This window comes from Hyaena hyaena, unplaced genomic scaffold (assembly GCF_003009895.1).
Source record: "Hyaena hyaena isolate Hyena2069 unplaced genomic scaffold, ASM300989v1 scaffold_585, whole genome shotgun sequence".
In the NCBI taxonomy this organism is placed as follows: domain Eukaryota; kingdom Metazoa; phylum Chordata; class Mammalia; order Carnivora; family Hyaenidae; genus Hyaena; species Hyaena hyaena.
Window position 1 is genome coordinate 1,220,596 of NW_024081217.1, and position 22,533 is coordinate 1,243,128.

The 22,533-nt window shown below is 44.1% G+C and overlaps 1 protein-coding gene across 1 annotated transcript in view; it reads right to left on the bottom strand.

Annotated features, from left to right (window-relative positions):
- Nucleotides 1-22,533, bottom strand: part of LOC120248361 (serine/threonine-protein phosphatase 2A 55 kDa regulatory subunit B beta isoform) — a 59,040-nt gene that overhangs the window by 35,035 nt on the left and 1,472 nt on the right. Inside the window, exon 2 of the mRNA XM_039256697.1 lies at nt 9,276-9,440. Within this exon, the coding sequence (XP_039112628.1) occupies nt 9,276-9,440 (165 nt within the window). The remainder of the gene's footprint in view (nt 1-9,275; nt 9,441-22,533) is intronic.

Consider the following 22,533-nt stretch of genomic DNA (forward strand, 5'->3'; position numbering starts at 1 on the left):
TTTCGGGCATGTAGTTTGGTGAGTTCCTTATAGATTCTGGATATTAACCCTTTATCTGATATGTCATTTGCAACTATCTTTTCCCATTCCGTTGGTTGCCTATTAATTTTCTGGGTTGTTTCCTTTGCTGTGCAGAAGCTGGTTGGGCACTATTCTAAGGCATCATGGGGTTCTCTGGTCTCATCAGCACAAGCACCCTCTAAAGTATGCACTCCCACTGGTTCTATTTTATAGACAAGGAAATTGAGGCACAGAGAGGTTAAGTAACTTGTTCCAGGTCTCCCAGTTACCTGGACACAGACTAACAGTGGATACCATGTGGACTTCTCTCCCCTACGTTGGCCCTGTCTCTGAACTCATTCACTACTGTCAGTTTAGTCTGGAGGAAGGGAAGAAACAAAGGGAAAATGTTCTGGGCTGTGCTGGGTGTCATTCCCATGGGGAATGCTATGGACTGAATGGTTGGGTCCCCCTTACCAAATTTACATGTCGCATCCCCCTCCCCACTGTGATGGTCTTTCCAAGTGGGGCCTCTGGGAGGTCATTAGCCCTTGAGAGTGGAGCCCTCATGAAGGGGATTAGTGCCTTCTAAAAGAGAGTCCAAAGAGAACTCCCTCACCCCTCCCGCCATGTGAGGACACAGCAAGATGACATACCAATGAACCAGGAGGTAGGTTTCTACCAGACACTGAATCTGCTCGGGCTTTGATCATGGACTTCCCAGCCTCCAGAACTGAGAGAAATAAATGTTGGGCATTTAAGCCACCCAGTCTATGTATTCTATCATAGCAGCTTAAGTGGATGAAGACAAGGAACCCCGTGCCAGACTTGGCACTGCCTTGCCCATCCCAGTACCTAAGACAGGTGCCATCAAAGGGTGTGTGTGGAGGGAATCCTGTTTCTACTCTGAAGCTAAGGCACGCAGTGGGGCTCTCCTGTTATCCACAGATGTCAAATTATAGAAGTAAAAATACAACGTGAGGGCGGAAATCTGGAAAAGAGAAAAGCTGCCTGCATTTCACACTGTGACCTCATCCCTTGTCCACAGGCCCACCAGTCTCCCTGTCTATACCTGCTCTGCTCACAGCACTGCACTCATGGCGGGGCCGTAGCTGCGGTCTGCCTTAGCGTTTAATGGAATCCCCTCCCACTTGCTCCACCTTGAACTACATCCAGATGCTGTGGGCAAGTTAACCTCTGTGGCCCTTCAGGGGACCCCTTTCTCCATTTCTGTCTGAGGATCTCACCTGCTGCCTGTCCTGCCGGCAGCCAGTGAGACTGGGATCCACACCTGAAACTGCAGGTTCCGGGGCTTGTGGGCTCGATTATTTTCATGTCTTCAGTGACGCACCGAATTGTGTTCCTCGCTGCCCTCACCCCCAGCACCTCAGCATGTGACTCTGTTTGGAGGTAGGGTCTTTATAGGGATAATTAAATTATAATGAGGTCACTAGGGTGGACCCTCATGTGGACACAGACACGTATGAGGGAGTAAGATGTGAGGAAACAGGGAGAGACGGTCATCAGTAAGCCAGGGAGAAAGGCCTAGTATAGATCCTTTCTGCTCAGCACTCAGACGAAGCAAACTCTGTGAATGCTCTGATCTAGGAAATCTGGTGCCTTCACCGCAAGACAATTAGGTTCTGTTGTTGAAGCCACCCAGTGTGTGGCAGGGACTCCAGTAAGCAAAGACACCCTCTTTTCCCATCTGCCTGCCTTTCTGCCACATATGTCCAGTGAAACCTAACTTGTGAGTCAGGCACTATGCTAAGTATTGGTAATGCCATGGTTGGTAAGATAAAAGTCCCTGCCCTCGGGGAGGTTACATTCTAGCTGGAGGGGGAGGGAGGGTGCAGAGAAAGAAAAGCAAACATTTATAAATGAATGCTATGAAAAAATAAAGAAGTGGGGCACGTGGGTGGTTCAGTTGGTTGAGCGTCCGACTTCAGCTCAGGTCATGATCTCATGGTTCACAGGTTTGAGCTCTGCATAGGGCTCTGTGCTGACAGCTCAGAGCCTGGAACCTGCTTTGAATTCTGTGTCTCCTTCTCTCTGCTTCTCCCCTACTCATGCTCACTCTCGCTCTCAAAAGTAAATAAACATTTAAAAAATTTAAAAAAAGAAAAATAAAGAAGTAAAATAGGGTGCAAATGGGGGTAACCAGAGAAGTTCTCTCTGAGAAGGTGAGGTTTTCCCAGACACCTTAAAAATGAGAACAGTGCAGACAAGTGGAAACATGGTGGGAGAGCATTCAGGGCAGAGGAATAGCCTGTGCAAAAGTCCTGAGGCAGGAAACGTCCAGGTCCATGTGACCTAAAGGGAGGCCCACATAGCCAGACTCTGGGGAGCCAAGGGTGGAGAGGTGAAGAGGGGCCAGACTTCACGCAGTGCACTGGAAAGGAGTTCCGATGTAACTGCTCTTTCATATCCGAGGTTGTCATTCACCATACCTGACCAGTTTCTTCACCCAACTGCGGACAGTCAAGCATTGAAAAGGAAAAGCATAGTTCAGCCCGGCCTATGGGCCAATCGCTGCTGCCATCAGCACCCTATTGTTTCAGGCATTAAAATCTCAAACTGCAAACACAACCCTTGTCACTACCGCCAGAAGGGATAGGAAAAAAAAAAAAAAAAAAAAGAGTTAGAGAGGAGGGAGAGAATCATCCCTTCCAACCCCTGCTGAGTATGCAGAGTGAGGGACATATGGAAATTAATATATGCAGCTCTGATAACACGAATCTCCTCGGCATTTTGATTAAACGCGGCCGTTTATTAAATACCCTCCTCCTCGGAGCTCATCTCCGAAAGCCAATGTTGCTTTTCATTTTGAACTCTGATGAACTGTCTCAATTCCGTGCACACACCTGGGCTGCACCGTCGCCGACTGAAGGCTGGCGTTCGAGGAGGATGGAGAAAATCAATACGAAATGTCAGGCGAGAGGTCAGATTGAATTCGCTCTCCCAGCCAGCAGGAGCCCGGGCGGCCGCCTGCAGCAGCCGAACAAAGGGAGATGTGTGCCGAAGAAGGTCGGCACTTTGGACGCGTCAGGAAAATGAATTTTGTTCGCTTCTTAATTAGATCAGGAGGCTGGCGGCTGGCAATTCAGGGCACTGCAAGCGTCAGGTGGGGGCGTTGGGAAGGCAAGGCTGTGGCAGAGGCCTTCAGGCCACTTGCTAGCTCCTGGGCCTCCCCAGGGGCGGTCCCTGGGCTCTGCGTCTCTGGGGCTATGTGACCCTGGGCTACATATGTGTGTACAGCATACAGACTCCCTGTTTCTGTGGTCCCGTGACCCTTCCCTGTTGTCTCACAGGGACTCCTCAGCTGTCAGGTCACAGCTCAGAGCTCCCTGCCTGGGGTATAGGCTCCTTGTCCCATTCTGTCATAGCACCACGTGCCTCTCTTTCATTAGGCTTATTACAGGTGCAATGTCATATGTGTTTGCGATTCTCTGATGAGTGGGTCTTTCTCCCTTCGTGCCAAGGTTAATTTTATGTATCAACTAGACTGGGCCACGGGGTACCCAGGTATTCGGTCAAATGTTATATTCTAAGTATTCCTGTAGAAAGTGTTTTTGGATGACATGAATGTTTAAATGGAAAGACTGAGTGAAGCAGATTGCCCTCCCTAATGTGGGTGAGTCCCATCCAATCAGCTGAAGGCCTGAATAGAACCAAAGGCTGGCCCTCCCCAAGTAAGAGGGAATTCATCCACCTGACTCCTTTGAGCTGGGACATTCATGTCTTCCTGGCTTCACATTTGGATTGAAAACACTGGCTCTTCCTGGGTCATGAGCCTGCTGGCCTTTGGTCTAAAACTACCCCATCAGTTCTCCTGAGTCTAAGGTCTTTGGATTTGGACTGGGAATCTATCACTGGTTCTTGGGGGTCTCCTACAGTGCCACTGTGGCTCTTGTGATTTGTCAGCCTCCAAAATCACAGGAGCCAAATATTTAAAATAAATCTCTCATACACACCCATGTATATATAAATGAGATTATCTGTCTATCTACCTATCTTCTATTCGTTCTGTCACTAACAAAGACAGTAATCTCTAAGAGGGAGGAAACCAGGTATGGTTTCACTCACCATTGTGTCCCTGTCTGGTAAAGTACATGAAGTATAGTATGTGCTCAACAAAAACTAGTTACATAAATGAATAATGGGGCTTCCTACATCTGGAAAGGGGGTGGGGTTTTAGCACTGTGCAGCTGCAGGCCTAGAATGAGGAGGAATCAGCGTGGTAACTGCTGCTGCCATTTACTGCCTCCTGTGTGCCCGGCAGATGCCAGGTTCTGACACATAAGATGACATTTACTTGTAAACAACTGGCTCAAGGAGGCTGTCCTGATTATTCCTACTTTTCAAATGAGGAACTGGGTACTCAGAGGGATTAGAGAGCTTGCCCGAGGCCACACAGTAACTGAATTTCAGAGAGGAGTTCTGATTCCAAAGTGTCTGCTCTAAACTTTGCTAGTTCTGGGAGTTTCTAAGGCCTTGTCCTTTTTCCATCCTGAGTTCTGGGTTCCTCAAGACTCCCCGTGAGTTTATTCTTCAATATCTGGGCTGGACATCAAAGCACAGGCTCGTGTTTGCCACTGTGGGCGGGGACACCCTGGGGCTCCTCAAGCCCTCTCTGGCACCCACTTTGCATCCATGGCCCTCCCAGTTTAGACAGCTCTTAGACAGCTCACATCACCCCACACAGAGCATGTCCCCAGCTGAATCCCAACCTTTCCCTCTGCCCCAGTATTGCTTCTTACCAGCTCCTGTTCCATATGCCATTTATGTCAACCCTCAGGCATTAACTCACTTAGTAAGTATTTACTGAGCACCTACTTATGTGCTAGGCTTTGCAATATGATGAGAACAAAGCTGATTTAGTTCTTACCATCAGAGAGTTTGTGGTCCAGAGGGGAAAGACAATGAACAACTAATATCCACGTGTGATAACATGGATATCTGTCAAGGTCTGATAACACTTATAGCACCTGTAATTATTTTTAAACAAATGTTCCTTTTCCTCTTTTCTTCCTTTTGATTTCCACAGCCACCATCCTTCTATAGGTTATGAATTTCTTCTATATTGAGACTAAAGCAAAATCTTCTAATTCTTCTTTTTAAAAAAATTTTTAATGTTTATTTATATTTGAGAGAGAAAGAGAGAGACAGACAGATGGTGAGTAGGGGAGGGGCAGAGAGAGAGAGGGAGATACAGGATCTGAAGCAGGCTCCAGGCTCTGAGCTGTCAGCACACATCCCAACGTTGGGCTTGAACTCACAAACCACAAAATCACGGCCTGAGCTGAAGTTGGACGCTGATCCCACTGAGACACCCAGGCACCCTCAAAATCTTCTAATTCTCCTACCTTTCTTCCCAACACCACTGTAATCTTCCACAAAACTTAAATTCTGCAACTCTGTTCTCCCACCAGATGATTTCCAATCACTCTCCATAAATCAGAAACTGTGTTTCTTACACTGGGGCATGGGTATTTGTACAGCAAGCCACAGGATGGACACTGTATCTTTTTTTTTTTTTTTTAATGTTTATTTTTGAAGGAGAGACAGAGCATGAGTTGGGGAGGGGCAGAGAGACAGAGAGAGGGACAGAGACACAGAATCTGAAGCAGGCTTCAGGATCTGAGCTGTTAGCACAGAGCCTGATGCGGGGCTTGAACTCATGAGCCGTGAGCTCATGATCTGAGCCAAAGTCGTGGGCACTTAACCGACTGAGCCACCCAAATACCCCATGAACACTGCATCTTTTGGAAACATCAGTTTTGCTTGAAACTTGGGAGTGGGGTAGAAATGTGATTATTAAATTCAACTGAAAATAAACACTTTATGGGAGTAAAATAAAAAATTCATGTGAAATTTTAGGATGGAAAAGACTCCAAAGAAAATCTGCTGTGGTCGGCACCTCCCCCGGGGCCTCAGGTCTCACTGCTTTTTTGTCTGTGCTGGTGGGCTGGGTCATGAGGGCCCACAGGAGAGGTTGCATTGCGTCTGGGTGCTCTTCCTCCATGGCACCCAGGCTCATGGACTGCCCTCAGAGTACTGTGTGTCCTCAGTTGAAAAGCTTATGAAACACCAGGTACCACGGGAGCCAGACTGTGAGTACAGAGTAGGTGCTCAATGAATGAATGAATGAATGAATGAATGAATGCACAAATGAATGAATGAATACAAAGAAGCGTAAACTCTGACTCTGATCATGAAGGACCAACCTGATAGGAATCGTCACCCCAATTTCACCCTTTCCTTGATATCTGTTCACGCAAATGACACCTCTTACTAAGACTCTAAGAAGATTGCATGTAACTTCCTAACGTCAGGCTTTTGCCCAATTTGTTTGCACTGCCCCAAACACCCTTCTGTCTCTCTTTCCCACCTAACTGAATCCTACTGATGTTCAACACGACTCCTCAGCCTCGGCTTTTCCCTGTGACGTCTATCCTAAGTGTCCCACCCTCCTCAGAACATCCTAACACCTGACTATCACCAACGCTCATGTGGGTGTTAACACGCTGCCTTACACACTGTTCCCGAAATGTTTCCCAGATACATCTTAAGTCATGAGCCAAATTTTCAATGCAGTGAATGTAGAAGATTCCTTCCCTTTCCAGTGGAAGGGAAGAGAACCATCGAAGATAGAAGAAAATCATGCTGAAGGACTGATAAGGAATTGTAGTCTAGATACGTAGGTCTCCCATCCAAGTAGTAACCAGGCCCAACCCTGCTTAGCTCCCGAGATCAGATGAGATCGGGGCCATTCAGGCTGGTATGGCCAGAGACTAGTCTAGATATGTAGTTCTCAACCAAGAGCAATTTTCTTCCTCCTGGGTATTTTACATTGTCTGGAGATAGTTTCAGTTGTCACAACTTGTCTTGGGCACTCACATCTAGGGGAGAGGCCAGGGATGCTGCTAAACGTCCTGTAATACAAAGGAGCCCCCTTTCCCCTAAGAACTGTGTGCCCCAAATTCAACGGTGCTGCTGTTAAGAAATTTCTGTAACAAGTAATTCTGATGTTATTGTACCGGTTACCTAAGTGGCTATTCACTGACTTTGAGAAAACATTCAAGTTCTTCATCGTGGCCACATGATCAGGCTCCTGCATTCCTCCTCAGCTTCAAATCACTTCCTTTTCCAAGTCATTCCCTATATACCATCTGTATCATTCGCCCTGCAGTTCCACTAACATTCTGATCTTTTGGAGCTCAGCACCTTCGCACCTGCTGATCCTTCTGCATTGAACACTTCTCCTCTTGCTGGCCTCCATAAGTAAGTGCTGCTCAAAGGTGTCAGTGCACACACACGAGCAAATACTTATTCATAATCCATGATGTGCCAGGCCCTGGTTTAGGTGTGGGGAAACAGTTATGAGCAAAACAAAAGAGGTCCACAGAGTAAATAGTCTAGACGGGTCCTCTCCAAAGGAATATCCTGCCATGATGGAAAGGTCTTACACAGGTATAATAACAGGAGAGCTATGAGCCACATATGGCTACTGAGCATGTGAAATGTAGATAATCTTAAGTGGGATTGGCTGTAAGTGTAAAACACACATAAAAAAAAGTAAAACATAACCTTAACAAGTTTTTTTAAGTAGGCTCTAGGCTCAACATGGGGCTCCCACTCATACTTGAGATTGAGTTGCATGTCTATCCACTGAGCCAGCCAGCCGCCCCGCACACTAACAGTTTTGAATAGTTACCTCACCTCGGTCCCATGACAAACTCTTGAGGTGGAAGTTATTGTTTTACCCATTTTGCCTCTGGCTTTGACCTGGGTCTGTGGAGCTCCAGAACGCAGACAGTGTACACAGCACTGCACCTTACAAACCAGTTCCCCTGTGCGATACTTCTCACACCAAATGAGCGAACAAAGATTATCCAAATGACCCAGACATTCACCCCTCTCCTTGCCATACACTGACAGTCATCACAGTACTCATGTCTCACAGGGATTGAAATTGGAAAGTGGGACTATTGGAGAGAAAGGTCCTAATTCCTGGGTCTCCACAGCAAACCGCAGATGCTAAATAACACGGAGCAGACGGTAGCGGGGAAACAAACAGAGCCCTAGTCGCTCATGAATATCTTGGCAGCTGCACGTTATTCAGTCAGACACTAGACATGGATTTTCAGTGCCTTCACGCACGCCTACTCTGGGGAGCTGTTTCTTTTCGAGAAAGCTGCAGGCCCATCCCTTCTACCACAGCACTTGCTGTCATTGCCAATAGGCTTTACCTAGTGACATGGCTCTTAGACCTTTGGCTTCAAAGTACTCAGTCCCTACTAGCTTGGAACTGTTTCTCTCTCCAACAGTGGCCTGAAAACCAGTGTGGCCCAAGAGCCTGTGAGTCTGGCTACACATTATGTAACCCATTCCATTTCTCTGAAGCTTTTCTATGGTGCCCACTTTGGCCATTGGGACTTCTAGAGTTCTGGTTCCCAGAGCCACAACCTCACCAGGAAGGCATTAACTCCTTCTTGCAGGTGCTATTCTTCTTTTTTTTAACTGATACATAACCCAGACACATTACAGTAGTTTCAAGTACGTGACACAGTGATTTATGTATATGTTGCAAAATAATCACCAATAAGCCAAGTTAACATTCATCAGCACGGAAAGTTCCAAATTCTTTTTCTGGCAATGATAACTTTTAAGATCTACTCCCTTGGCCACTTTTAAATATACACTGCAGTGTTATTAACTTAGCCACCATCGCCAGGTGCCCTTCATGATGGCTTGCATATTCTCAGCTTCTCGCACAGTCCAGCAGGCCCTGTTAACTCTCTCACCAAGGTCTGTCCAGAACGTACCAGCACCTCTCCACCTCCTACCGGCACCCTGTGCAGGCCACGTGCATCTCCTGCCAGCATAGTGCAATGATCCCCGACCTGGCCTCCCTTCAGGGAGCTCCTCAGATTCATTCTCCCCACATTCTCCCCACAGCAGTGAGAGTGATCTCAAGACATCATTCAGATCGTGTCATAATGTGATGTGACACAGCTCGTGTCTCATGCATCTCTGGATTCCATATTCGCCTTAAGCGAGTATTTGTGGAATTGAACATGACGTTCCATCTGTACCCAAACACGGGGCATGGAGCTGACTCCTGAGTCAGGCCAACGTGTGCGCTCGGCTGCAGGGGTGTGGAAGGCAGGGAAGGAGATCCACATCCCCTGGGCTCTCTGCTTCTCCTCCCGCATGTCAGGGCCCAGTGTCCCCCTCCTTCCCCCAGCTACTCCATGTTGCTTGCTACTCACATTTGGTGTGCCTGTCACACAAGGCCGATGCCCTCATGTCACACAGCCGGATTGTCCCTTTGCTGCTGCTGTACACGAAGGTGTTGCAGTGATGGGGGTGGAACTCAGCTGCTGTGATCACCTCCGTGAGCTCCTCCATGTTGGCCGGCTTAATGTCAACGATATCTGGCACGGACGAGTCAAGGAAGGGACCGGGAGAAGGGGGCAGACCTGCTGGGGTGACTCGTAGCAGCGCTGCCTGCATTTCGTGTAACAGGTGAGTGTTTACCACACACAATGGACCCTCCCAGGAACTCTGTGAGCAAACACGAGGGTACTACTGGGCTTGGCAGACGTGGCCCAGGGATGCCCAGGACACAGATGCATCATTAGAACTCTGGTCTCCCTGGCCCTTTAGGAGCATTTCATCCTCCATAACATATAGAACATGTCCCATCGACCATCAAAGTTATCTGCTTGTGCAATCATGCTAAAATGTGCTGAGCTGCATTTTATGAAAGACTTTCATTTCTCATTTGACAACACTGGTGAAGAAACTAGTCCCATTCCAATGAAATAAGTTCAGTTTATGTGAATCTTTCCCCAGACTCCTGGGCTGATAAAAGTTATCTATGACACACTATGAATCCTCTTCTACAAAATCCTTGGGATCTTTGTTTTTGTTGTTTTGAGAGAGAGAGAGAGAGAGAGAGAGAGAGGGTGCAAGTGGGGGGGGGGGCAGAGAGAGAAGCGGGGCTCCTGTTTTACCCAAAGCAGGGCTTGTACCCAAATGGGGCTTGAGCTCACCAATGTGGGGCTCGATCTCATGAACTGTGAGATCACAGCATGAGCTGAAGTCAGATGCTTACCGACTGAGCCACCCAGGTGCCCACTGAGATCTTCTTTAATAACATGTGGGTGACAATAAGAGCTATTACCATTTAGTGAACACCGATCCTAACAGGTCAATTGCTGTGCAAGGCACACTATATACTTTATCTAATTTAATCCTTAGAACAGCTCTATAACCAGTCTTTTTCTTATCCCCATATATCGGGGTGGAGGTTGAGGCTGGCCTCATCACATGGCTAGAGTGGAAGCACTAGGATTTATCTCAGGCATGAAATTTGTGCTCCTGAGTAACTGCAAAATTTCTCTTATTGAAGATAAAGAGGATCTCAAGTTTCTATAAGCTGTGATTTGTTGTAGAGCTTGTGTGGGAGTTCAAGCACCTGAAAAAAGCCATCCAGTCATATGGTGGGACAGTTTTAGCCTCCCAGGGAATATATCTTTATCATCTGTTTTTTTCTTCCTCAGTATTTTCCTTTCTGATCAAGATTTATTATAATTCTATTTTTAAAGACCACATATTTGTATATTGAAATGAAACATCTGGCCTTTAAGTATGGAGGTGACTCAATGGACACAAGGACACAAGGAGGAGGTCTGGCATATATGAGGGGTTTGTGGGTTTGTGTCAATTCCTTCATACCTTACCCAGAGCTTGGGGGACCCACGTACAGATGGGAGGCATCTGACTGGTGCTGATGTGTTGTCTGAGGACCCAAAACTTCCTGCAGAAGAACAGGCCTCGTGATGTGGATGCTGTTACATAGAAAAGCTGACCATTTAAAATGTTGCCCATTTTTCCTAGACTTCATCACTTCTGAGCCGCTTTGGGTTTTGGCCCCATATGTATATCACCAGGTGGTATTTGCTTAACATGTTTTCTTTAGATTGGTTTATATCGACTCACTTTGTTTCCTTAGCCTTGTTTAAGCTGTAATCCAATATTCATAAAATCATGGATTTAATGAGCTAGTTACATTTTGAATAATGTACATGTAATAAACGCATACCAATGAAAATAAACATGTTTATATCTGTGCCAGGAGCTTAGTATCCCATTTTGGGAAATAATGCATTGATCCAACAGACCATGCTATTAGTCTGGGATGGATGAAAGTTTCTTATGCTTTTCACAGTTCCCTCTTTAGAGTTTACATGAGGTACAAGTGAGTGCACTGGTATTTTTGGTCATACCAGCACCAACAGGCATCTATTATCAAACATCAACTGTGCTCCAGCATGCACTCTGGGGCGATAATGGCTCTGGATCTGGTTGTGCCTTGTTCCCCTTCAATGATCTCTTAGAAGTCCTGTCGGTTCTTTCTAAAATTAGTTTGCGACTGAATTGACACTACATTTTACTACAATTTCCCCCACCAAACCCAGATGTAAATATTACTTGGGTCTCCAGAGTATGTGGTTCCCCTGGAGTCACAACATACCATCTTTCAACTCAACTGCTGCCTGAGTTATAAATATTATTGCATGTAGCACCATATGCTGGGGAACAGGAGGCTGAGTCTTCTGGGAGGCCCCAAGCTGCATCTCTGATGTTCCCTCCAGCCCCACTGACCCTTGCCCTGGGCTGTGTGGCCACAGCATGGGATAGGGTAAGCAGAAGTTAGTGTTCAGCGGCTGTCAGATTTCCTCCAGAAAGAGCCTCCAAAGACTACCATGACAGTGAGCATGTTTCTCTTTTCCTAAAATAGGGAAAGAAAATCTGGTGTCAGCTTTCTCAACCTCTACCAGGATAGCTCTAAAAACAAGCTTAACTGGAAGCGATCTTGGCTGTGTGGGAGGGGGAGGTGCCACATCTACGGTTATTTTTTTCTCACCTAAAAATAAAGCCCCAGAGTCAGAACTTGTGAAAACGAAGTGCTTAAAGATATCTATGAAAGCAGGAAGGAACATCCCCCACCATCAAGAACACCATCATGGGGATATGAGCACTGGGTCTGCATAGGGCTACTTCCTCTGGATCCATCCTCCCTTTTGCCCAAGCCTCCCCATCATCTGTCATCCCCAAGCATCTCCCTTTTGACTAGAATATCTGACTCTGAGGTTCAGGGATGACTCTAATCCTCTTTTTAATAACCATGATCACAAGACGAAAAGGACGATAATAATAACCAGCAGTTAATGTTCACCAAGTGCGCTCTATTATCTCATTTGACCTTCATCTCAGCCTTAGTAGGTCAGTGCTATTCAGTAACGGAGGTAAATTAATCAAGGTCGTAGGACTAGCAGGGAGCAGAGCTGGGATCTGAACCCAGTTTGTCTGACTTCAGAGCCTGGGTTCTTGACCACATGCTACTCTCCTCCCCTGAGGAAAGGCCTTTCCAGGGCCAGCCTTTCTGAGTGCAGTAATTCTGGCTCTCTTGAAATTTCCTGGGTGAATCCGAGAGAGCAGCCTGTTTTTTTTTAATTCACTGACCACTTTGGTGGCCACATTTTTCAGAATCAGAATTTGGACACAGCATCTGACTCGGGACTTCTATGTCCTATGATTTGATAATTATCTTCTTCTTTTTTGAACCATAAACTGGGACAAAAACATACAGGATGTCTTGAATTGTTAACTTACGGAGGATTTGCTGAGCTCTAAAATCATTTGGGAGGAGACTAGTTACCAAGTTCAATGGCTTTAAGGGGATGATGGGAACAGGATATTTCACATCTGTGTCATCTAGAAACCCAGGCCTTTCTTCTCCCTCTGTTCTAAAGAGAGATACACACTTTCAACATATGTGGTTTTGCCCTTCATGCTGGAAGGGAGAGCAAAAAAAGATAAGCACTGTATTATCTTGGAAACAGAATGATGCATTTTGACAGTCAATTTTCTCTTCCCTATCCTTCAGAGCTCTCTATCCAAATTATTTCCCTGTTGTCCCAAAGAACTGAGGGGCAAAAGCAAAACATAGCAATGGATTCACGGCTAATATACAAGGCAGACAGCCAACAGATTGCTATTAAATTAACCCTGGGGCTTGACAGATCTGTTCTTCCTGACCCCAACTGCTTATGGCATTCCTTATTAATGCTGAGCCCAGACAAATTACCTCTGCTAACAAAAGGGGTTAATCTGCTTCTCTGCTGGGACTCTGGAGGCAGCTCTGAGGACAGGAGGGGGCATAGCTAGTTTGGCAGCTGAGCTCTGTGCTTGGAAGGCAGGAGGGAAGGTGAGGGCATCACTGTGCCAGGCAGGGCCTAAGGCGTCATTTAAAATAATAATTGAAGACACTGGGAGGTCACTCCTTAAGGGACTGGCTTCAAACAAATAAGAAGCCAGAGTCATAAATTACATCAGCAGTGGGGTGAGGGTATGGAGTGGGTAATGGCAGCCTGGTAAGGGGTAGCATGGAGACCATTCAAAAGTCATTCCCTTAATCCCCAATTTGGAAAAAGCTTTCTACCAAAAAAATGTCTACTGCAACATGAGAAAGGAAATATACTAATAACCTACATATACAGAAAAAGGGAAATGATTCTGTAAATTTGGATCAATCTCATTCAATTGCTTTCGCAATGAAATTCCAATTCTGTTAAAAACCACAGAACACTGTATCTATAGTATGACTGTAATGTTTAGAACTTACAATCTGAAAATAATGAGCTGAAAGGCAAGATAATAAATGTTAGTAATAGCTCTGAGTGGGTCTCTAAATTTTCAATTATCAGTTATCATTTACACAATTTCTTTTAATCAAGTAGTATTTAATAATAGAAAAAGATAATATATATATAGAAAGAGAGTGAGATAAGTTAGATACAACATATATATATATATAGTCTGGCCAGAGTCATGTAAAAACAATCAGAGAGAGACAGAGAAAACAGAATGGAAGGAGACATGATTACTATCTTACAGGGAATGAGATGGAAAGTTAGCATGCAAGTTACCCTTTAGGATCTCTAGTTTATAAAGGGTAACTTACCTTTACCATCCATCCATCCATTCATTCATTCATTCATTCATTCATTCACGTAATTCACAAATGTTCACCAAGAAGCTGCTAACACTTTCTGACTATAGGGGGTACAGCCGTGGCTGAAGCAGACCCAAATCTCCCTGACCCACGGAGCCTATATTCCAGCAGGCCACACGGTCAATGAGGAAGGCAGATAAATACAATATAAATCAGATAGTAATAAATGCAAAGCAGAAAAAGCAGGGAAGAGAGAGAGAAATGATACATGTCTGTGAGGACAAGGTATGTGTAGGTCTTAAACTGAAAAGGAGAAGACTTCCTGGATAAATAAATTTTTCCCCTTTTGTTAATTATTTATTTTTCTGAGCCCTTTATAAATTAGCTAGCATGATGTTAAAAGTGTGATGTAAAGCCCCTGTATTTATACCAAAATTAGGTGCTGAGATTTTAGGGGATTCTACAATCTCCACAATAAATACTTATTTTTAAGTAATAAACATAAAAAGGTAGTTTCCTTGTGTTAGAACCATCTGTGAGAGAGCTGAGAGACCAGGAGCCTCATCACCATGAGTCAAGTTGAAGATAACACTCTGATACTGTGATTATAACAAAATTGGGTCAGAAGATTGAGTGTCAATTTTGATTCCAAATCTGTTTTGCTTGGAGACCGTGGGAAAGTCATTTTCTCTCTCTCTAGCCTTCAATTTTGTTTAGCCTTTGAATGGGCATCATTCTATTTACTCCAAAAGCCTCTGAGAATTTTGATGATGAGATCATTTCATGGAGCAAGTTATTAAAAGGGTTTATAGTGGACTGGATAATCCCATCTCTCACAGAAAGCACCTATTTTTCCACAGAGAGCTTTATATGCATTAGTTCTGTGGGCTTTTGAAGGGGATGTCCTTATATGCTTCTGTCTTTATCCATGCTGATTTTGCTGATACTGATGAGATTTTTTGTTTGTTTGTTTTGTTTTGTTTCCTTTCTAAGCACTGCCTAAAACAATGAAGTACAGGAAAGCCAAACAAGAGGCCTTTCTGCAGGCCAGGCTGGTGAGTGAAATCTGTATTTGCCTGGGAAAGATACCTATCTTCAAGAGCAGGTGAGGCTTTTCATGTTTCTGCACTTAGAGTCTGCCGATACGAAGGTGGAGAGCAGACTTATTTTGGCCCTGAGAACTAATCATAATAGAGTCAGATTTCCTTTTAGGGGACATGAATTGCTTTGAGGTTTTTTTTTTTTCCCTTTCCAAAGTCTGAATGTAATCTTTGGATATTAAGTACAGATCACAAAGCATCCAGACCTTGTTAGCTGAAGGGACGTGTCACTTGATGGTAAGATACTGGCAATCTCTGAAGAGGACTCTAAGGGATATTACTCTTTTAAGAGCTTAAAAAAAAGCCAATGTGCAAATATTTATGGAAGGTTTGCCAACTGCTAGGCTTAACAGGAGAGGCTGATAATGAATAGGTCACGGTGCCACCTTACTTACAGCTTATAAAGGATGTACTGAGCTACAAATGACACTGGGCTGAGATGGCATCCATGGTTTGGGGAAGGGGGCACTTGAAAATCCCATAACCACAGACCCTTCCCTATTCATGTGATGCAGAGCTTGAATTACACGATTAGGAAACACCCAATACTCCTTAGACCAAGGTCACTTCAGATGTTACTTTCTTTATAAAGTATTCTAGCCTTTCCTTCATGATTCTTCCTGTTTCATGCATCCACAGAACCTTGAATACACCTAACACGTAACCCATACTACTAGAATTATTTGAGTAATTTGACATGGTGTGATAGAGTATATTATTTATACTGGAGTATGGAATAAGAGAGACAGATTTTAATCCCACATTCTGTAACCAGTTACATAATCTTGAGAGCCTTTAGATTTGTGAACTCATCTGCAAAAAGAGGAAGGAAGCTACAGTAGGTGATGTGTATCACATACCTGGTATTTAATACAGGCTCCAAAAATTATTAGTCTCGTCTTCCCTAGTATGGCCACATGTCTGTCTCCCTCTGTCCACCTACTCACTCTGCTGGTTTTGTGGAACATTAACGTGGTCAGGCTGAACTGTAGTCCTTAGATTTCCCTTTCTAGGATGTTTCTGTCTGGTTACCATGGGTTAACATGGGCTCAGGAGGGTTGGAAGACAAAAGGGAGAAAGCAACTGTTGTGCAGCACACACACACACCTTCTCCCATGTATTTAATCAAACACTAAGGTACATGCTGTTGTAATCTAGGTGCTGTAAGAAGTTCTGCAGATGTGCTTAAAGGCCCCAATCAGTTGACTAAGTTAATCAAAGGAAGATGAGCCTGGGTGAGCCTGACTTCATCAGTTGGAAGACATTTAAAGGAAAGCTTTGGTTTTCCTAGAGGAAGAGACTCCAAAAGGCTGCTGGGTCCACAACTGTTCTCCCTTCTTGATGTCCATATGTGGACAAGCCTCAACTGATGCTCACGCTCTTCCAGCTTACTTGTGATTTTCCATTCCTACCTGACTGCCTAACAGACCCTGGACTTGCTTGGCCAGCCGCATGACTGCAAGGCTAAGTCACTGTAATAAGTCAGTCTCTCTCCCTCTCCCTCCTATCCCCCCTTTCTGTCTCACAAACACCCACCTCTCCCAATAGTTCTGCTTCTCTGGTTGAACTCTGAATGATACATCCACTCTTTTAGATTACAAAAGTTATAATATCAGTTATGGAGTTTTATTCATCTTGGCATTTCCCATGCACATAGTAAGTGCTCAATAAATTTAAGTTTACTGAATTTTAATAAATTACTTTAATTCGTTGTGATTTAGCAGGCATAGTTTTTTTAAATGCAGAAAATCCACAGTAGGTCAGTAATGGGTCAAGCTGCCAGGCCTGGATACTGTAAAACCCAGCTTGTGGTTTTCTTAGGAAAGAATGGGAACCAAGCAACCATGTTAGAAGAATAGGGGGCTGGGGAAATATTTCAAAGATAACAGCTACTATTTACTAGGACTTCTCTCTGTGCCAGGCACTTGGCTAAGAAATTTACATGATTATCTCCTTTAATATCCACAACAATCTTATAAGATAGATCGTATTTACTATCTCCATTAACTGATGAGACAATGGAGGGTCAGAGATATGTTAAGCAGCCTGTCAAGGTCACAAAGATTTTAGGAGATAAAATTGGATTCCAATCCTGTGAATATGACCCCAGAGTCTAACTACTAAGCTAACTACTACTAACTACTAAGCTATACATACTGCTCTGAGGAAGCTCAAAAAGCCCAAGAAGTGTGCACAGTTGCATTCTTGCCCTCTTCCCTGACAACATGAGGTCCAAAGGGATTTCCCTGTGTATGGAGAAGTCCCTTGTCTCAAGAGGCCTTAGGTTTGGCAGGCAAAGAAGGTCAGCTTCCACATAAGCAAAGCACTAGGCCTTGGAAAACCTGGAAAACCTACCAAGGTTACATTTAACATGGAGAAGAGGAGGCTGCCCTGGGACACACGGACCAATGTGCTGGATGTGTTAGTGGCATACTCTCCTTTTACACTAAATGCCAGCCTCAGACTGGTATGCACATTTGTGGATGAAAGCCCCAGCACCAACTAGGGAGACAAACTTGTAATAGGCCCCACAACTTCCTTCAAAGCCTGCCTAGCAGAATCCCACAGAGTAAAACAAGGCCACTGTCCATGGTACTATGAAGAGACAGAAGCCAAAAGCTGAGGTTTTATGGTCCCCTCCTCAGGAAAAAGTTCCAAAGACCTTAGCTTAGTTGACAAATGAAGCTGATGCACAGGGGTGCTAAGACCAAGGTCAGTGATGAAGTGCCTCTAGAGTTCAGATGTTCTTTCTCAGAGAAATCATCCGTCTCATGCCCAGAGACTAGACCTGTGTAAGACATGGCTAACCTTTCTAGCCCTGTTTACACCATGCTCCACCACATTCCCTGGGGTTTAGTCACAATGGACTCTTTAGAGTTTCTCCAACATTGCCACTCTCCCTCCTGCCACATGCCCTCTGTACACGCTAGACCGATCTCTCCGATCTCTTTGCCAAGTTAACTCATACTCTTCCTCTTTCAGATCTGAACTCAGTCATCAGTTCCGCTGCAAAGTCTTTTATTCCCTGAAATCTGTATCAGAGTTCAAAAAAAGAAGCATACACAGGACTGTATTTCCTTTCCTCAAAGGACTTACTTATGTTTGTAATTATATGCTCATTAGTGTGATTATTTGATGAATGTCATTCTGAAAGCAGAACATTTCTTTTCACTTTTGCATCCCCATGGCTTAGTGCAGTGCCTGGCACAGACTAGGCACTCAGTATACAGTTGTCGGGAGCTGTACCTTTACTTTTACTTGATAGGAGCCTATTTAATAGGTCCCATATTGGACTACGTAAGAGCCCAGGTCGACTCGTTTTTAGTCCTGGGAATGGAGTTCAAAGGATCCTAAATATACAATAGAAAACAGTTTGAAAAGTTAGGCTGCTTCTTGCCTTCGAATATCACTAATCATTATTGTTGTCTTGAAATAGTTAACCCATTAAGGCCAAAGTTTGACCACTTTAAGCCAGAACCTGTTACACAAGACAAAGACAGACGAGCTATGGATAGAAGGGGTAGGATTCAAGACCATGTGTCACAAGGCTAGGAATGCCTCAATCTGATTTGGTGTTAAATGCAAAACCCTGGACCTCAGAGATCCTGCAAATATGTGGTAACTAGGGTATAAAGAGCAACATCTTGAGAAGAGCATACAACTACAGAACCAAAGGAGGCATCTAGAAAGAAGATGACGCAGATAATGAATTCAGCAGAATAGCATCCACACACTAAGACTCAATTTTTCTAGTTTCCTAATCTTTTCCAGGATAATGATGCTTCTTTTGAAACTTGTTTATAATTTATTTAGCAGGGTACTGGCCTAAGCATATATATTTATGTGTGTATATGTATACACACACAAGCATATGTGTGTGGGCTCTCTCTCTATATACATATATGGATATATTTTATGTACAGTGGACCCTTGAACAATGTGGGGACTAGGGTTACTGACTCCCACGCAGTAAAAAATCCACATATAACTTTTGACTCTCTTAAAACCTAATGATTAATACCTTACTGTTGACCTTACTGATAATATAAGTTGATTAACACATATTCTGTATGTTATATATATTACACACTGTATTCTTACAATAAAGTAAGCTAGAGAAAAGAAAACGTTATTGAGAAAATCATAAGAGAAAATACATTTATAGTACTATACTGCATTTATCAAAAAACCTCTCCGTGTCAGTGGACCTATGCAGTCCAAACCCGTGATCCAAGAGTCAAGTGTATATACAGAATTTATCCACATATGCATATTAAAATATAAATGCTTTTATATATATGGATAACTATGTTTACATGAAACACCTTTAAAAAGTCTCACAATCCTCTCTGCAAGGCTTCTCTCTCAGGATCCTGAAACAGAGGCGTGGATAAGTTAAGAAGCACATTAAAGAGTACACAGCCGGTAAACAGTAGAGCTGATTGTGAACTTCAGGCTTTAGGACCTTCAAAAATTCTAGGACTTTTGGGACTCCAGAGCCTGAGTTCTCAGCCATGATGCTAATGTCACACCAAATGCTAGGAACCGGAAGTTGTGACTTTAGTTTTTAACCAGACTGCAAGACCACTTGTCTTACTATCTACTTTTCTTCACATATAACTTACTTTGTAATTTAAGTGTTTTCAGTATCTAGGAGATCATCAGACTGATAGAACTGTATTTTCTAGTATTCATGACTGCAAATACCTAACTATGAAAATGAAACAAGTCCACGCAATGCTTAGAAGCACCTCGCTTACCACCCTGGTGGTACTCACATCACGCTTTGGGAACCCCACATTATTCTGTCCTGAACTATGTTTGTCAGCCTTCTTAGTGGATAAGCGGCAATATAGCAGTAGTACAAAACAATGTAAGATTTCATAAGACCTGCCTGGTGGTTGGTGTTTTTCTGCAGGTGTTTTGAAAGATGGCCGCTTCATACCCCAGAGGTGGCTTCACTTCAGTGATGAGAGGCAAAAGGTTCCCAGTTTGTACAGTCAGCTTAGTGCTTATGGCAGTTTGGTTGAAAAGAACTATATAGATATCAGTGATCATTGTCCTCATGATGACAATGATTATTTTACATATGGCTGTTTTAAGGGTGAATGGCACAGTCTCATTTGTATGCCAGCATCTGGCAGGCTGTCACACATCTGCAGAATATAACCTAAATTGTGCTATTAATATTTCCCCTTTGCATTCTCCCTGAGGCATCTGTCTCCCAAAATGCCTAAAGAAACCCCCCTCCCTCTTGAAGGCCTAGAGGCAAATCCAGAAAACATGTCATCTAGACTGGGGACAGCAGGTGCCCAGAGTGACAGCAGCTGAGTCTGAGCAGACTTCTGGCTCTCAGAAAAGATGTGAAGGGAGAAAGGGAACCACCACCCACATTCATTCTATTAGCAGCCACACCTCCATGCACAATCTATGGGCAGGTTCTCGGAGGCTCAGACAGTATGTAGAGTCTGCTCTGTGAATGACAACAGATGCCAGTCATGGTCCTGAGGGTCAGGTCTTAGTGCCTCCATCACTGCCACTACTTGCTTAAAGCTGCCTTCCTTAAAAAGCCCTGGCAAACCAAGAAACAGACTTTTAACTACCAAGAACAAAGTGATGGGGAGGGAGGTGAGGGAGGATGGGGAGGGAGGTGGGGGAGGGGCTAAGTGGGTGCTGGGGATTAAGGAGGGCACTTATTGTGAAAAGCACCGGCTGATGTATGGAAGTGTTGAATCACTGGGGCACCTGGGTGGCTCAGGTGGTTAAGCGTCCAACTTCAGCTCAGGTCATGATCTTGCAGTTTGTGGGTTTGAGCCCCACGTCGGACTCTGTGCTGACACTAGCTCAGAGCCTGGAGCCTGTCTCTGGATTCTGTGTCTCCCTCTCTGACCCTCCTCTGCTCATGCTTTCTCTCTCTCTCAAAAGTAAATAAAACATTTAAAAAAAATTATAAAAAAAAGGAAGTGTTGAATCACTGTATTATACACCTGAAATTCATTACACTGTATGTTGGAATTTAAATAAAAACTTAAAAAAAAGTGCAAGTATCATGCACTCTTCTTTGGTGGAGGCTAGCTAGCTGTGTACCAAAACCGGGGTAATTTTTCTCTTACACACCGAGCTATATTACATTTCCCAGCCTGCTTTTCAGTTAGAGGTAGCCATGTGACTGACTTCTAACCAATGGAATCCATGCTATTTTAGGGCCTGGCTCAAAAGAGCCTCCCATGTGTGGTTCTCTACGATCTTCTCCTTTTGGTGTCCTGATTGCAGGTGACACTGGGGAGCTGGAAGGTGGAAGGACCTAATTCTCTGACTCACTGACTGGAGGAGGCTGTTTGCTGGTGGCAATCATCATAACGGCTCCATTATAACAGAAGTCATCTTTTAAGTGTTTGAGCCACTATGAGGTCTATTTATATCAAAACATTCAGAGCTTTACTATAACCACCGTACTTATAAAGTGAGACTTCCTGGTTAAATTTCACAACCGACTATGTACTGGATTGTTGCACTTTGGTGACCTATTGCATTTCAAACTTGACGTGTCCAACCAAAATGGTATTTTCTGGGTCTCAGAATGTTCCAAGTACTGGGATACGGGAATGGATCATACAAAGTCCCTTCTCTCATAGAATTTATACTCGAATATGGGGAACCCCCAAGTACACAAATAAAAAAGCAATTTCAAATAGTGATAAGTGCTGTGAAGAGGGAGAGAGGGCTGTTGGGGATGACTTGCGAATTACTGGGGAAAGGGTCTCTGAGGAGGTAACATGAGACTGAAGTCTGAATGATGGCATGCAGTTAGCCATGTGAACTCCAGGGACAGAGTATTCCAGAAAGAGGGAACAGCAAATACAAAGAAGAGACATAAGAACAAAGTTTATCCAGGAACAGAAAAGAGGTTAGTTGGTGAAACAGAGTGATTTCAATGAGAGTGACATGATAGGATATCAAAGAGGGAGGCAGAGGGACACCTGGGTGGCTCAGTCGGTTAAGTGTCTGACCTCGGCTCAGGTCATGATATCACAGTTTGTGGGTTTGAGCCCCACATCAAGCTCTGTGCTGACAGTTCAGAGCCTGGAGCCTGCTTCCCTTTCTGGCTTTCTCTTTCTCTCTCTGCCTCTCACCTGTTAGCGCTCTTTAATGGTCTCTTAAAACAATAAAAACATTAAAAAATTTTTTTTAAAAAGAGTGAGGCAGGGCCCATATTATTGAGAATCTTACAGTTCAAGATAAAGAACTTGGATTTTATTCCAAATTCATTGAGAAGCTATTAGACTGTTTTAAGCGTGTGTGTGTGTGTGTGTGTGTGTTTGGCGGAGAATGATATATAAATTAAATACTGAAAGATCCACTTTATTATGAGAACATGAACTATGTAGGGGATCAAGAAAAAAT